The sequence below is a fragment of the Lissotriton helveticus genome, chromosome 4_1 (genome assembly GCF_964261635.1).
Source record: "Lissotriton helveticus chromosome 4_1, aLisHel1.1, whole genome shotgun sequence".
Classification (NCBI taxonomy): Eukaryota; Metazoa; Chordata; class Amphibia; order Caudata; family Salamandridae; genus Lissotriton; species Lissotriton helveticus.
This window is the reverse complement of record NC_136063.1, coordinates 925,553,482-925,571,502: the sequence shown is the minus strand read 5'-3', so window position 1 is coordinate 925,571,502 and position 18,021 is coordinate 925,553,482. Positions and strand designations below refer to the sequence as shown.

Genomic DNA, 18,021 nt, shown 5'->3' with positions numbered 1-18,021 from the left:
TGCAGTTAAATATCTGCTCTCTGGTGCTATGTTTTGACAAAAGAATCCATTGGAGATGTCCAAGGTTGTTTTGTATTTTTTGCGCACTATGTTATTCATTAGAGCAGCACTGTGTGAGTTTTGCACTGCAAAAGTTTTGCAACATGTGTTAAGGTGTCGGTAATCCAAAACTAGACGATATGAATTGTCTGGTTTGGAGACCGGAAACAAAGGATTGTTCATTTGTGAGGTGCAAGTTTCAATCACCCCCTGGTATTCTAGCTGATCTAGTATTTCATTTACCTGTTTTTTATCTTCTTGCTTAATTGGGTACTGCCTTTGTGCAGTAGGTTGTGATTTTAACTGGATTTTGTGAGGAGGTGAATCCTCATCCCATCCTACGTGATTTTTATATAAAGCAGGTGCTAGAGCCACTGCCCACTTTCTAGCAAGTGTGTATTTTTTATGAATCGGGATATGATTCGAGAAGGCAGGCATAATTATTTCTTCGCCATGAGGGCACTCCCTAACAAACTCTGGTGGCCAGTCTTTTTCAGCTAGAAGGATGTCATAACCCTTGGAGAGGTTATCCCAAAATAGTCCCCTTATTTTCCTAGTCTTATCTCCCTCTATACGTAATGTTATCTCGTATATCTTGTGGGGTTTGCTAACTCTGGTGTCTGCAGTTTCCACTTGAAGATATTCATTCGTGTCCACTGTCTCTAGATGATTCATAAGGACTTTGCGAGCTATGCTCACTTCTGCTGCGCTGTCTAGCCTTGTCTGAGCCCACTCTCCGTTTTTCAGTTGTGTCCTCAGTATTCTCGGCATTGTTAACTACCTTGATACTGGCTACCTTCTTTTTTGGGAATTGTAATTTCTTTTTTAGATGAGCAGGTTCCTTGTCTTTGGACTTGGCGTGCTCTTCTCTTTGTTCTGATCGTCCTCTTCTTTCCGATTTCTGCGAGGAATTCTGAAAAGATTGAGAGGGACGTGTATCAATGTCTTGATATCTATCAGGCTTTTTTATATTATCCCTATTTCTAAGGTTATATCTTTCCCCAGAGGGGTCACTCTGGGGTGACCTGTGTCTCTGGTTCGGAGATTTCTCCCTTCGCCTAGGAGACCTTCCTCGGGACTGGAATTTCTTTTCTTTTGGATTGGATTGTTTGTTTCCATCCCAGTTCTTTTTTGGTGAATTATTGTTAAAAAATATTTTTTCAGGACTTTCAGTCAGTTGCGGTTTTACTGGTATTCCACCTAAACTATCCCTACCTAGTTCCTCATATGATTTTTCTATGATTCTGGCAATTTCAGCTGGTTGGTCTGCTATATCTGTCTCTTTTAACCTCTGGCGGATCGCCACGTTTGCTGCTTCACCTTTTTTGTTGGCTAATAGTATAGCCGAGACCTGCTTGAAGTCTTTTAGCAATTTCATACCAAGAGTTAAAGCAGGTTCTGGACCATATTCATCTTGAATTTGTTTTAGCACATCTGGTATCACCGAAATGGATGGAACACCGTGCGTTTTTGTGTAGATGGAAGCAAAGACTGTACCCCAAGTGTCGCAGTCCTCAATGTGTGGTGCGATTCCCATTGGAAGACAGATAGTCAGAATCCTGTGTTTTTCTAATGGCGTGGTGTCAGGAAACACCGCCTCTATTTGGGTAATTTTCTGTGCCAACCAGAATGGTATTTGTTCCCGTTTAGCCGGTACTTTACCTAGGCAGGATTGGATGTTCTGTGGTGTAATTTTATTTGTGTTCCCCTGGTGAGGGGTCAGCTGTGGAAGTTTAATCGCTGGCTGAATTGTTGAAGTCCGCATCACATACTGGACTAATTGTCTATGAATTTTTATTAATTGTTTTAGTTGTACTAAAAGATCTGCTGCAGGCATTCTTTCGAAGTCTGGATGTGGTGTGTATCCGGCTAGGACCGGCCACGTTGCTCCTGGTCTACCTAAAGGACCGAGCCTTGTAATGTGATTGTTATGTATTAGGGCGCCATCAAATAAGAGCAAATGCTCTTGAAATTTGAGTGGTACTTCCACCTCCTCGAAAGGAGTGTAAATGTCAGGTGGTACCTCTATTTTGTAATAGTGGAAGTACTTTGTTACAGCATTTGCTGCTGGAAAATGTATCCATGTATAATATACCTCTGTCTGCCGATATTCGTGTGCCTCAATTACGAATATGACTGTGCCACCTCTGGGTGTCAGTCCATTTTCTATAAGTTTTAAGGTTATAGATTTCCTTTTGGTGACCGGGATGAGTATTATATCCCCGTCTGCGTCTAGTGCTGCAGCATCAGCTGCTGCGAGTTCAGTTGCTAATCTAACTGCCTCTCTTTCTTCATCACTGTCTGTCATTTTACTGACCGGATGTTTTTTTTGTTTGTGGAAACAGAGATTAGATGCACAATATTTTGGAACTGTTTATCCTTCAACGTTGACTATACCAAGAACCATACATAGGAGTTCCCTCCTGCGAGGTTTTGGAGGATATTACCTTTCACCCACTCCAGACGTCTTTGGAGTATTATGGGAAAAGGGGTCTGAGTGAGAAAGCACGACTGAGTTACTCTAAATGTCTTACGTTAGTTTTATCGCCCTTTCCAAACGCGTTGGGCGCCATGTAGTGTAGTTCCTATCTTCCCAATAGGCTCTGCGCATTGGAATAATACCTACAGCAGTAAAGGCCTAGGCCAGACGTTAACTAGGTCTACTACTGTCGATACTAGACTTAATTTTTGGGTTTGCCAGCATAGCATAGCTCAGAGTTCGCTAGAAACTTTCTCGAATGTTCAAGGAGGAATTAACTTCCCTGATTTAGACAAGAAGGGATTTAGTTTCTGACAACCATAGGACATGACAACTTTGCTCTCCCCTAATCAAGAGTCAATCTCGAGAGTCGTGTGAACAAAAGGCAAATTATTTTACTCAGTCAGTACGTGCATTCTTAGTCTCATCAGAATGTAGAGAAAAGGAAGAGACGGGCGTGTTCAATAAAAAGGTGCTATTTATTGATCAGTCTCTTTTCTCATACAAGAGAAATGGATCGATATTATTACAATACTTATAGTTAAGTAAAGTGCATACATTAAAAGCAATAGTATAAAATAATACTGTAAAAACATTGATATGGTTTCTAAGCCATAAGATGTTTAAAATGATTAAAATAGATTACATACATATATACATTTGACTAAACGTACTCAACTGGTGTTTCTAAATACGCCTACCCCGTGTACCTGACCTAAGTCTAATACGTGGGCGGGAATAGAAAGTTACAGTTTAAGTTAAGTTTGTTTTTGCCAAGTGAATAACTAAAGAATTCTCTGTCAGGGGTTATTCAGTTCTGTACCTGGAAGTTAGGATGAATGAGGAATGGTATCTCTTTCTCTGGTCTCGATATTCCAGGCTGCCTGCGAGGGCTACCCGGAAGCGCCGGTGCTGGGTCTCTCGGCAGGAGATAGCAGCGCGTCTCTCAGCGCGTCAGGAAGGCGGGGCTGCTGCCAGCGGGGTCTGCTCTGCTCTCGGCTTCGGCAAGTATGGCTGCTCCGTCTCGTCACCACGCGTGTGTTTTGCATAGGGCAAGATCGGTAATATTTATACCTTTAAGGTGCCGAGATTGACGTAAGGATGGACATAGATACGTCAATAAGGATGTCATACGACTTGCTCGTTAGCACATTCTTTTACTAAAGTTCTCGGTGAAATCAAAACAATGGCCGCAGGGTTTTGCCCAGGTTGTCATAGGTTTGATTTGTTATGAGAACTCCGTATGCCTTATCTGGGGCTGGAGGAATATCGCTTTTCTAATTAGATCGCACGCGTTATGACCTAATCAGATAACACGTTCCTGTGCCGTAGTGTGACTGCGTCAGATAACGGTATCTGCATCATGGGGGTTTTCTGCCTCATGGGCTGACTGCTAGTTAACTTGTTGGTTTGTTTAACTAGAATAGGGTCAGGAATAGGGGGATCGATTCAGAACCGATAGGAATACATGACAGGTGGTGATATTAATTGAAGATTTGAGCCTGTACCAGGACTAGAATCAATTCAAGAGGATGAAGACTTGGCCAGAGGAATTGCCTCTTTAGGTATAATTTCCCCAGTTCCGTGTACAACAACAGTTATGTAACTAGCCCACTTTACCATTGAACGAGGGCTGAGATCTTGCAATGGTCAGTTTCTTTTGGATAGTCTATGTGCCCATACTTTCAAAAGGGGTACTACCAGGTCTAAAATAGACTACATCATGGTGAGCGCTGCATGTGCTATTTGAACGAATTCAGGGTGGACATCAGAGGAGAGAGAGATCATTTTCCATTGTGTTTATCTATGACCGGAAGGCTGATTGAAGCTCGAGCTGCTGCCACTGTGAATATGTTTACATAGCTGTCGATCAGCAATAATCACAGGTCTGTTAAATGGTCTAGTATTGTCAATAGAATTGAGCCCCTAACTTGCATCTATACTGCCTTCCATGATGCTTCGATTATCCCCGATAGCATTGGACGCCTGGATGCTATACCGATAGTACAAATCCATCACTGCTTGGTTGAGAGCATGAACGTTTTTCTGACTAAGCCTGTAAAAACAGGTCCCAACCCAGGTGCTCCTATGAGCTTATCGAACACCCTTTGGTATAATATTGAGTGTTCACTAGCTAAGAAAAGAATAATAGTGGTACTCAAGACCATAAACGTGGCACAGATAAGGCAATTTAGGGCAGAATATAAAAAGGTATTAAAAGTGGAAATTGGGACGATCTTATCACTGCTGCCAGAACTAAAGACTAGGCCACTTTTTGGAGAATAATAGTGCATGGATGCAAAATAGGCAGGACTAATACAGACCATTACCTGGACCCACACACCTGGTGCAGACACTTATCTGAATTATCTCTAGGGCCCCTGAGTCTCTCACAAATGTTCCGGAACCCCTTGAGGCTCCATCCCAGAAACTGCTAGAACTGGCCCTTCATTTTAGCAAAAAAGGGACAAAAGTAACTGCATAACAGAGAATGATATTCTCTCAACATGCCAGGCGGGCTTTAGAACTAAGACAAGCACAACTGATCAGGTGTTCAGACTTTCATGTATAGCTTGGAAATATGCCAAAATAAAGGCTGGACATTTGTACATTGCTTTCATTGATCTGAAAGCTGCGTTTGAACTACTACCAAGAGCTCTCCTATGAAACTCAATGCGACATTAAGGTGTACCGGAAGAGAGCCTGACACAGATAATCAAGCTTCACCAAGACAACTATGCAAGAGTGCGATGGGGACTGAGGGGGTGAACTTACAGAGGCCATTCCTGTCATGAGGGGGATTAGGCAGGGCTGTGTCTTGGCACTCACTCTCTTTTTATTGTACGTCAACGATGTAATCCGGCACTTACAAAACTGCACTCATGATTAGGAGGGGCCCCTATATGTGCCCTGATGTGCACAGATTACACGATCTTGCTGTCTCAGACCCCAAGGCTGCTACAAAGACTACTTGAAAATGTTTGCAACTACTGCAGACTGAAGGGCCTCAAAATAAATTCCAGCAAGACCAAATACATGGCCATTATACCACATAAAGGTTTCAAGACTGATATAGTGATCGGCCTAACACCACTGGATCACTAATTCAACTTCAGTTATTTTGGTATAACAATCGATTCAAAACTGTCATGGAAACCTCACATTAATAAGGCAAAGGTAGTTCTGCTTCAAAACGCTATGCCAATTGTTAAAAAGCAGCAAGCTACCAAGTCCAAGGCATTCTTACCATCTCTGGAGGTTTACAGATATAGAGCCCAGACAGCAACCCTTTATGGGGTGAAACTATGGGGTAGAAAGAATTTGAATTCAATTGTTATGGAAGAAAACAAAGTGATTTGGATGTTAACATCTCTCCCCCAAAATACACATTAGATTCCACTGTTTCATGATACTGGTATCAAGTGAATGAAACATTTAGCCATACTGAGACCCCTATTATACTGGATAAGAATATGGGTCACAGAAGAACTAAACGACTATTTATTTATTTATTTTATTTATTTATAGGCTTATATAGCGCTGGACTCGACTCCCGAAGGAGTATCTCTGCGCTTTGCTCACCCAACAGGCAAAAGGTATAGTGCTCACCAGATCAGAGACGAGGGATGTATTCAAAACAGAAAGGTCTTCAGCATTTTTCTAAAGGCTAAATGATTGGTACACTGTCTGAGGGTAAAGGGCAGTTTGTTCCAAAGGGTGGGACCCAGAAATGAAAGAGCTCTTCTGCCCAGTCTCAACCTTCTTATAGAAGGAACCTGAAGTAGATATTGATTGCTGGAGCGGAGGGTGCGTACTAGGTTGTAAGGAACAAATTTCTCAGCCAAGTACAAAGGACAAGAGCCATAAATACTTGTCAAGATGCCGCTAATCCACAGGAGTCGATGCTGGTCCCAACGCCCCTCCACCTCAGTTGCCGCCCAACAATAAATGTTGAAGCAACCCCTAAAGCAGAAGGGAAAGGGGTAGTGGACAAAATAAGAAAATTGAGAGAGAGAGACAACCTATGGTGATGGATGCAGCACCTCTGCCGGTTCCTTCGGGCTCTTGAGTTTGTGCCCTGCAGGGAGAAAAAACATGTACCACACCAAACACCAAAATTGCATATACTCAACTAACACTTGAAGTTATGTCTTACCCCTGAACCATAGGCTATTGCTGTTCTCTCTGGATAGACTTTTGGCCCTCAGAATCTGTAGTACTGTAATAACATAATGACACACATTAGTACCTTCCTTAGCAGTTTGACCAGTTTTTAACTCGAATATTGGGAATTGAATTACCTGTCACAGGTTCTGTTGCCTTATATATATATATCTTCAACTGAACTGAACTTCTGTGAACTGCCCCAGTTAAATTGGATACTAAGGAGAATTAGAAGTTCTAACTATGAGTAACTAAAACTATAACATTGGGAGTTTAGGTTCACTCCAAGCGTCTGGGAAATTAATTAGGAGGTTAACTTTGAAGTGTCTTTGAAAATGCGTGAAGAAATGTCTTTTCTCTCTGAAGACTGTCTCTTACGTATTCTGAAAGGAAACAGGTGCTGACTCCGCTTCCAAGTTATGCAAGAATTTCCAAGAAATAATGTTCGCAGGTTTAAAACATAAATCAAGAGTTTCCTTACTAGAATCCCACGTTGCGCATGTGATATTATTTCAGATCTTATCTCACAGGATACACAAAGACTGAACTCCGGAACAACGCTGCTACTCGCGGTCAGGATTCAGTTGAAGTGCGCAGTTGGAAATCAAAGCGCGCGCCTCATACAGCTGCAAACTGCGTGACTCTAAACACTAGAGCGGCAACCTTGAAGTTTACCGCGGCGCCAAGCACTCTCCATTTTCTGCCCCTGAGCTCTAATACTGAGCAAGCACTGTCTGAGAAAAATAACTGACACCACATGATGTCTTTTCCAACATCGATATTTTAAATGTGTTTTCCTCAAAAAGCCTTTGTTGGATATTTGTTTGTCCATGTTAAATGCAGCCACAGTGGTCTTGACAGTACCTCCCTCCAAAGTGGGTTCCCCCAAATTGGGTTTCTTTGGATATGCCTTGTGATCATTTTTTACCAGTCTTGGAGCATGTACATTTGTGGATGGTTCCCAAGATCTTTCCTCTGGTCCGAAGCCCTTCCATTCCACCAAATAATACAGTTTTTTTTTTACTATTTTGGAGTCAAGAATCCTACTGACTTCAAATTCTTCACCTGACTCCAACCTGATGGGTGATGGAGTTTCTTTGAGTCTTGCATTTTCTGGGCTCTTTTTTAGAAGTGAAATGTGAAAGGTTGAGTGGACTTTTAAGGTTTTTGGGAGTATAAGTTTCACTACCACTGGATTTATGATTTTTGACACCTTAAAAGGACCTATAAATCTTGGCTGGAACTTCCTATTCCCTTTTAACCTCAAATGTTTAGTGGACAACCACACCTGATCACCCACCGCAAAACTTGGACCAACCCTCCTTTTCTTGTCAGCCTGTTTTTTATACGACTCTTTTGCTTTACTCAAATTCTTTTGAGCCTTATTGTAAGATGCCTTTAAATCTGTCATGACCTTAGTGATTTCGGGTACAGATTCATCTGTTTTCCCCACAACCAGATTTGGGTGTCTGCCTGAATTGAGATAGAATGGTGAATAACCAGTGGAATCGTGTACCGCATTATTGTAAGCAAATTCCGCTGTCCACAGTAATTCTGACCAGTTGCCCTCCTGTTCCAACAGATAAAGTCTAAGATATTGTTCTAACTCTTGGTTGACTCTCTCTGTTTGGCCGTCTGTCTCAGGATGGAAACTGGTAGAATATCGTGTGTCCACTCCCAGATTGTGCATACATTTCTTCCAAAATTTTGATATGAATTGTGACCCCCTATCAGATATCAGAACCTTTGGAATTCCATGAACCCGTACTATGTGCTGATTAAAGATCTGTACTAACTGTGGGGCTGTGGGCACAGATTTTAAAGGAATGAAATGTCCCATTTTAGAAAATGAATCGACCAGCACTAAGATGACAGTATAACCTAAACTAGCAGGAAGATCCACGATCAGATCTAATGTCACCGTGTGCCAGGGATGTGGTGCATTGGGCAAAGGTTGTAATAATCCCTGTGGGGCTCTTCGGCTAGGTTTTCCCTTGATACACAATTCACAGGTCGATACATACTGTCCTATCTGAGCCGCCATGCCTGGCCACCAAAAATGCCTCTTGACCAACTCCAACGTTTTCTTTACTCCTCGATGCCCAGCTAGACGATCATCATGACAACTTCTTGTGGCCTTTTCTTGCATTTCCTTAGTAGGCAAGTACAACTTGTTTTCGTAAAATGGTAGACCACCATCAACAGATTTCTTAACATCTGAATCAGCCCAGTTTTTTAGTTCGTCGGAGTGGTTTTTTAGGATGTCCTCAGTGAACTCCTGTAGTTGGATCGCTCCAATAATTTTGCTCAAAGGAATGATGGGTTCTGGAAGTGAAGGCTTAGATTCTGTCGAAGCATTCATTCTAGATAAAGCATCGGCTTTACCAATTTTTAACACCTGGTTTATAAGTGATCACGAAGTCAAACTCAGAAAAATATAGTGACCACCTTAGTTGTCGAGGTGTGAGCGTTTTTGCAGATTTAAGAAATTGTAAATTTTTATGGTCAGTGAACACGGTAACACAATGTTTGGCTCCTAATAAATAGTGACGCCAATCCTGAAACGCCTCTTTGACTGCCAACAATTCTTTGTCGGCAATCGAGTAATTGCATTCTGGCTCAGATAATTTCCTCGAGCGATAGGCCACAGGGTGAAGTTGTCCGGTGAATTTATCTCTTTGTGACAAAATTCCACCTGTAGCAAAATCAGAAGCATCAGTTTCCACATAGAATTCTTGATCAGGATCTGGGTGCATTAAGACAGGAGCAGTCACAAAAGCCTTTTTTAAGGTTTGGAAAGCCGTCTCAGCTTCATTGGACCATTCAAATTTCTTCCCTTTTTTCAGTAATTGGGTTATAGGGGAAACCTTGTCTGAGAAATTGGAAATAAATCTTCGATAGAAATTAGCGAATCCAATGAAGCTTTGTATCTCTTTTACACATTTTGGCGAGGCCCAATCTTGAATGGCTTGAACCTTGGAATCATCCATCTCCACACCGTCTGCAGACAGGACAAAACCCAAAAATTCCACTCGTTCCACATGAAACGAGCACTTTTCCAGCTTTACGTACAATTGATTCACTAATAATTTTTTCAGAACTGCCCTCACATGAACAACATGTTCCTCTATGCAATTGGAGAAAATCAAGATGTCATCTATATATACAACTGCCACTCGATCCAAGAACTCTCGTAGGACATCATTAACCAAGTGTTGAAAGGCTGCGGGGGCATTACTCAGTCCATAAGGCATCACCTGGTATTCGAACAGCCCATACTTGGTCCTGAACGCCGTCTTCCATTCATCTCCCTCTGCTACTCTTACGCTCCTCGAAGGTCTAGTTTGGTATAGATCTTAGCCCCTTTTACTTAGTCCAAAAGTTGAGAAATTAGTGGCAGTGGATATCTGTTCTTCACCGTGACTTGATTCAAGGCTCTGTAATCGATACACGTCGAAGAGTTCCATCTTTTTTTGGCCGGAAAAACAGAGGCGAGGACACCGGTGATTGAGATGGTCTGATAAATTCAATTTTTAAATATTCATCCAAGTATTCTTTGAGATAAAGATTCTCATTTTCAGTTAACGCATAGATGCGACTGCAAGGTAATATTGCTCCCGGTTCCAATTCAATTTTGCAGTCATATTCCCTATGAGGAGGTCATTTTTCTGCATTTCGTTTGTCGAATACATCAACCAGATCATGATACTCTTTAGGAATAGACTGTGTTCCGATTACACAAATGTTTGCACTGAGCAGTGTAAGCGTAGAAGCGGGGGATTCCACTGATTTTTGTTTGATTCGAGAGAAACAGTTCAACCGACAATGTTCAGAATTCATGTTCACAGTGCGACGCTCCCAATCAATATTGGGGTTGTGCTCAGACAACCATGGCAATCCCAAGATTAATTGGAATTGGGGGGCATCAATAAGATTAAATCTTATAAACTCCTGATGACCCTGCAATCCCATCAGCTCCAATGTCTCCGTTTCTTCCACAATGGGACCAGAGGTAAGATCAGTACCATCAACAGCCTTTACGACTTCAGGATTTTTCTTCTTAATTGTGTTAATGCCCATTTCTTTGGCGTATCTCAAATTGCAAAAATTCCCCGTGGCTCCCGAGTCAATCATTACTGATACTCCTTTAATTTCATGCAACCCAAATTTCACTGTAAACGAGACGGTGAGATGAGGGGCCGACGACTGCAAGGTGTTGATCAACTGTTGATGTTCTCGAGTTGACTCACTGTTACATCCCACCAGGGCAACTCCCTCTACTGGTGGGATCTGTCTTTTAAACCTTGATTGAATTTTAGTTTTTTAGGACACTCCTTCACAAAATGCCCTGAAGCACCACAATAAAGACACAATTGATTATTCCTCCGTTTCTCTTTCTCCTCTTTGGACATAGGCCCTCTTAACGACCCAATTTGCATAGGTTCATCACTAGTATTCACATCAGTCTTGTTACTTTCAGTTTTTATACGATCTAGTCGAGGTATGAATGGTTTTATATCTTTTCTTCTCTCGGATCGTCTTTCATACAGCCGATGATCAATTTGGAGAACCAAGTCGATTAACTCAGAAATTTCCTGTGGTCTCTTCGGAATCTGCGCGAGAGCGTCTTTTAATTCATCCTTGAGGCCTCGATAAAATATAGCGGAGCGCTTCTCATTAGGCCAGTCTGTTTCTACAATCAATCTGTTGAATTGAGCTATATAAGCGATTAAATCGCGATTCCCTTGTTTAATATCCAAAAGTTCATTATCTGTAGCTTGATTAGCAGTTCTTCGGTCAAATATTCTCAGGAACTCCTTCTTGAATAACTCAAAATCGTACAAGGCGGGGTCATTGCGAGTGATCAAAGGCATGGACCAGGCTGCGGCATCACCACTCATATATGACAGCATGAATGCGACCCTAACGTGATCCTCTTTAAACACCACTGATCTACACAAGAAATGTAGTGAGCATTGTGTAAGAAAAATTTGGGCCTTATTAGGATCCCCACTGAACCTTTCGGGATTAGCCAAGGGAACTACCGGAGCCACTGAATGTATAACCTGTGTAGTTGCTTCTGCCGCTGAACTGTTAATAGAACCTAATCTAGGCAGGGGGGTAGTCTCCGCCATGAATCTTTCCATTTGTAATTTTACCTGATGAGTTTCCTGTTGGGAACGTTTTATTTCTTCCCTAAGGACTCTGTTCTCTTCTGCGGATTGAGATAACTGATTTTGTAATCTCTCTAATATCCCTGCTAAGGACTTTAAATCCAACCCCTCAGCCATATTGACTCAGGTGGACAGTTGGCACTTCAATCTGTCAAGAAGCCGCTAATCCACAGGAGTCGATGCTGGTCCCAACGCCCCTCCACCTCAGTTGCCGCCCAACAATAAATGTTGAAGCAACCCCTAAAGCAGAAGGGAAAGGGGTAGTGGACAAAATAAGAAAATTGAGAGAGAGAGACAACCTATGGTGATGGATGCAGCACCTCTGCCGGTTCCTTCGGGCTCTTGAGTTTGTGCCCTGCAGGGAGAAAAAACATGCACCACACCAAACACCAAAATTGCATATACTCAACTAACACTTGAAGTTATGTCTTACCCCTGAACCATAGGCTATTGCTGTTCTCTCTGGATAGACTTTTGGCCCTCAGAATCTGTAGTACTGTAATAACATAATGACACACATTAGTACCTTCCTTAGCAGTTTGACCAGTTTTTAACTCGAATATTGGGAATTGAATTACCTGTCACAGGTTCTGTTGCCTTATATATATATATATCTTCAACTGAACTGAACTTCTGTGAACTGCCCCAGTTAAATTGGATACTAAGGAGAATTAGAAGTTCTAACTATGAGTAACTAAAACTATAACATTGGGAGTTTAGGTTCACTCCAAGCGTCTGGGAAATTAATTAGGAGGTTAACTTTGAAGTGTCTTTGAAAATGCGTGAAGAAATGTCTTTTCTCTCTGAAGACTGTCTCTTACGTATTCTGAAAGGAAACAGGTGCTGACTCCGCTTCCAAGTTATGCAAGAATTTCCAAGAAATAATGTTCGCAGGTTTAAAACATAAATCAAGAGTTTCCTTACTAGAATCCCACGTTGCGCATGCGATATTATTTCAGATCTTATCTCACAGGATACACAAAGACTGAACTCCGGAACAACGCTGCTACTCGCGGTCAGGATTCAGTTGAAGTGCGCAGTTGGAAATCAAATCGCGCGCCTCATACAGCTGCAAACTGCGTGACTCTAAACACTAGAGCGGCAACCTTGAAGTTTACCGCGGCGCCAAGCACTCTCCATTTTCTGCCCCTGAGCTCTAATACTGAGCAAGCACTGTCTGAGAAAAATAACTGACACCACATGATGTCTTTTCCAACATCGATATTTTAAATGTGTTTTCCTCAAAAAGCCTTTGTTGGATATTTGTTTGTCCATGTTAAATGCAGCCACAGTGGTCTTGACAATACTCTTGTGGATTATACAACAGGTTTTAAATTTTGCCCGTTCACGAATCGGCAGCCAGTGCAACTTATCCAAAAGAGGGCGGGAGGGAGTTCTAGGAGGGGCATTGAGAACTAATCCTGCAGCGGTGTTCTGAACCACCTGAAGCCTACTTAGCGAGTTGTCGGTAGCTGATATCAATAACCCATTACTATAGACAAGGACTAAGGGAGCTACTGGAACTTGACAGCCAGTTTACTTTTCCTTGGTTCTGTCACATGCGTAATTGGTTCCAAGAGATGGGTCTGAGTAGTTTCTGGACTGACCCTAGTTCACTGACCGCAAACTCTAAGAACAACTAAATCGCATTTATTGGGAATTCATAGCGGATAAGGTCCATCTTGATTGCAGAATAAGAAGACTTACTACACAATTCCTGACCTTCAAACTATTGCCAAGTTTTGAACCTTATCTGGAATAAATCCAACTCCAATTAGCAAAAAATCTTTTTATGAAGTTTCGATACGAGACTCTCCAGATTAACTCAACTATAGCCAAATGGTCGCCTAGTCAAATAGTATGGAGAGAAACCAAATGCACTTTATGTTCGTTAGATGCTGAAGAAAATATTGCACACATTCTATTGTTCTGCCTGGAATATGCTGCCATAAGAAGGAAATGGATAAAACCAATGTGCCTGGGTTTGAGTATTAGGACATTTTTAGAGGTCCTAAGTATTTTGAAAACAGATAGCTCACGATTAATTGTATTTGGTGTCAGTAGATTTTTGCTTGCTGTGAGTTATATACGAAGGAAGAGAGGATTCAAATTTTAACGTTCGTAGAGTACATTATGTTTTACTGTCTCGCAGTCCCTTTGACACCGCACAACGATGAACAACAAATATCTGCAAACAATCATGGTTAATTTTATCCTCTGTTATATGTTAATGTGCTTCTTTAGGATGATTCTAACGGAAACAAAAGCTGCCCTAACTGATATTTTAACATATTTACTTGAGCACCACGCACTTTATGCAGGTAAAGCCCGAGTATCCCTGCCCGAAGGTGTCAGAGCGCTTTGCAAAAGAACCAGTTGCAATGCATAAGGATTTAGGATTACATGAGTTACATAAAAGATACAAACATGAAAAAAATTGCTAATGTAGAAGTTGTAAAGTCACACAGGGAAGAGATACAAATAGAAACAATTGCAAATGTACAAGTTGTAAAAGTCACTCAAGGAAGAGATACAAATGGATAAACTCTAAGAATCACATAGAAATGGTAGTGAGTACAACGGTCTACTACATATGTTCGCGCTATCGAAAAGTGCATTAAATAAATAAATAACTAAATAAATAAAGCAGAGCACACTGCTAGACATTACGGTCGGAATAGCAGACCCTCCTAGAGCCTATTTATAGTCCCTTTGAAAGGTTTTTGCCTTACTGAACAATGTAGCAGGGAGTTACTCATGTGTATTTTAGCATAAACAGATGTAATATGTTCGGAATTTGTTTTCTTCTTTTAAAATATTCTCTGCGATGAATCGTGTATCAGCTGATAATGAATCACTTTACTACTGGCTTGTATTTTGTGCTCTTCCTTTGTATACAGATCTTTACTGACATCAATTTATTATAGAGATGTATTTTAATGATTTGGATACCCTTTTAGCTGTTATGTATTTTACTGAGATGTTGTTATTGTGTACTTTTATGGTTCTTTGAACCGAAATAAAGCTGAAATTAGTTCATTAAATACCTCACCCTTTGTTATATTTCAGCTGGTCAAACCTGGTAAAAGAGAAAGGTGTTTACCGTTCCATGAAGATTTTTGTAGGGTGAGCAACAAAACCTTCATGTTTTCCCCCAAAAACTCTGAATAGGTGCTATTTATTGCACCCACTAATGTTTTATCCCTAGTAAGTACAATTTCATCAGATGTGATAAATAGCATCTCCTCCTCCACAAACTCATTTTAATTTTTACTCAGTAAACGCCGTTAGGCAGTCAAAACTATGAATCAAAATCCTCCATACAAAGTTCTCACTTATAACAAATGCATATCAAGAGCACAATTTCTGGGAAAAATTGATGTTATAGGTGTAAATCCAGTAATTGTGAGCAATTAGTTTCTAATGTTTGATTGTTGCACTGAAATCGGTATTACATGTATAAGGTCGATACTTTTGACAGGAGGACAATAACTTTGCTCATAAATAACTTTGATTTATCTATTTATTAAGAGTGATAGTTTAAAACATGGACCTCGCTTTATTTCAAATGAAATGTTTTCCTTATTGATCCGAAAATTAGAATGTGAAAGCCACGGATAAGTTATTCCATCCACAATTGCTCTACTTGCAGTCACAACCTGTCTAAACAAACTTTCTGCTTTTCAGAATATATATGAACATGTAGGACCTCATATACTGTATTTTGAGGCATGGCAGCAAAGCAAGCCTTACTGCTGTGCTGCAGTGCATTAAAATAAAAGGGCAGGAATGCACTATAGCTACAAGATACGGCGCAATCCTGTCCTTCTCCCCTGCACCGGCATATAAACAGCAGTTGTGCGGCAACACAGAGGGAGCCTGCGTTGCAGGGATGATCTTTGTTATGTAAGAAGGGACACCATCCTGTACAAAAACAATAATTAACACCAACAGAAACACCCATGGAACGCCCCTTTCACGCTGAGTAATGCTTGAAAGGAGCCCGTATTTTCAAGGCCATGAAAAGCCACACAGGGAGATTTACGTGGCCTTGTAAATATGGGCAGGCATACTGTGCCACTGGTGCGTCCATAAAAGGGACACACCGACGGCAGAATGGCCTTGAAAATAAGGCCCATAGTTTCCTTCACCATTAGTGCATTATGGTTGAAAACTGGATTTGAAAGCACTTACCAATACATGCCACAGCCACAAGGTAAACGGCAGCTGAGGGGAGGGGACAGGATGAATAGAACGGCCCCATCAGGTAGTTGGAAAACGTGAGGGCCAAAATGGCTTGTCTGGCAGGATAGCTGATTATAAGGCTGGTCCACAGGTTCAAAAAGGCCATAAATCCTCCAAACGACTCAAATACATAAATGTAACTGGATCCAGATTTGGTAATTGTTGTTCCTAGCTCTGCATAACAAAGGGATCCGATCACGGAAAATATCCCACCAATTGTCCACATGATAAGCGAAAGCCCATAGGAACTGCTGTGCAGAAGAACTCCCTTTGGAGAAATAAAAATAGCAGCGCCAATGGTGTTTCCTAAAAGCAGGCACACTCCACGCAGAAATGAGATCTCCTTTCTAAGATGAACCGAGTGAGCCGAACAGCTATCAGTGTTCTCTGGAATTTTCATTTTTTCCTTTGTTGTAATCCAGCACTGTCTGTTGCAAAGGAAACCAGAAGCTCATAGGTACAGAGGGTAGCAGGCGGGAAAGAAAAACGATCAGTGATCTGCAAAGAAGAAAGAAGAAGAAATCAAACAACATGAAAAAAACACTTTGGGCCCCATTCCACAATACTTCCAAATCATAGAAACCTAGGTTTTTTTTGTTTTTTGTTTTTTCATTTCAAAATACTTTATTCGGCTTAAAAAACATACCATAAAAGACCAGATAAAATACATCACAATATAAAATGTGTGCAAATGGATAGAAAAGATACTTGTACAATCCATCCACAAGTGGGGCCACCTCTCATATAACACTCATCTTTGGGGTCTTTAATGGATAGGCCTGTTTAAAATAAATCATAGTAAGTTTAAAAAAAAAGATAACATTTAAAATCAATGACATAAAATACATGAATGATCAATCCCGCCATACTTAAAAATACCCTCCCCACGTCCAGTTCATTATTAGGGCCTTTAGCAAGCAAATACTGCAAGCCATATGTATTCACCTCTCGCCTCTTGTATTTCTAAGTCTCACAGCGGCCCTTAAAAAGTTTACAATACAGAACAATGTTAATACCTCTGTGGACAATTTCAAGAACTATAGGGCCACCTTCGCCTGTTTAAAGCTAGCATTCTTTAAAATACTTTTTAAAAACAGACTCCTTGGGCGCGAATAAAAGGGACATAATAAGACAAAGTGAAGGGTATCCTGCGGAGACCGATGGTCGCAGCTGCACGGGCCCTTCAACTCTATAGTTGTAGTGTAACCTGCCGGAACTGCTAAAATATGGTGTAATAGATTTAGCCTAAAGCGTGTCATTATAAATCTGTCTTGGGCATTGTGAAAATAAGACAAATAACGCTCAATGCCCAGACAGGATTTAGTCAAAATATGTGCTTTTACTGAAGGCTTAACCAACTCCCTGTCTTTCCTAAGGGATACAACGTGCTTCTGGAATTGATCCTTAACCTGAGCCTTATCCCGGGGTAACAATTTTGTGGTATGATTAAAACAGTCTGCACATCCCATGCCAGTTAGGGTCTCCTTGACGTACTTTAGCCATGGGATATTGAGGCCCCAGTCACGGGCAAGACAATCTGTTATAATCTGCTTGCTCAGTGAGGCATCTGTGGTTGTCCAAATGTTAACCCAACATGTTAGGAGTTTGAGTTCCAACCTGTCTCTGACATAACTAACGCGCAATTCTTCATGGATAATGTGGGATGGTGTACTCTGGGGCACTTTTAACAATCGCCGAAGATATTTATTCTCTGCAGTTTGTAGATGTTGTGAGTCAATAAAACCCCATACCTCACTTCCATAGAGGATTTTGGCACAGCACATAGAACTATACAGTCTCAAAATTTGCTCCGGGGATCAACGACCCAGCCTGCGTGCAAAATTCATGATTGACCCGGATGAGCTGGCTAATGTGCGGCATTTCTATTCTAACAGAGCTTTGAAAGTGAGGCGTGTGTCA

General features: G+C 41.2%; 1 protein-coding gene across 2 annotated transcripts in view; it reads right to left on the bottom strand.

The window, feature by feature from the left end:
• LOC144828913 (Y+L amino acid transporter 2-like) overlaps positions 1 to 18,021 on the bottom strand; it is a 505,595-nt gene that overhangs the window by 320,424 nt on the left and 167,150 nt on the right. For both annotated transcript variants that reach the window (XM_078687526.1, XM_078687527.1), the window contains exon 2: positions 16,051 to 16,599. In XM_078687526.1, coding sequence (XP_078543652.1) covers positions 16,051 to 16,501 — 451 coding nt within the window. In that variant the 5' untranslated portion in view covers positions 16,502 to 16,599. The remainder of the gene's footprint in view (positions 1 to 16,050; positions 16,600 to 18,021) is intronic.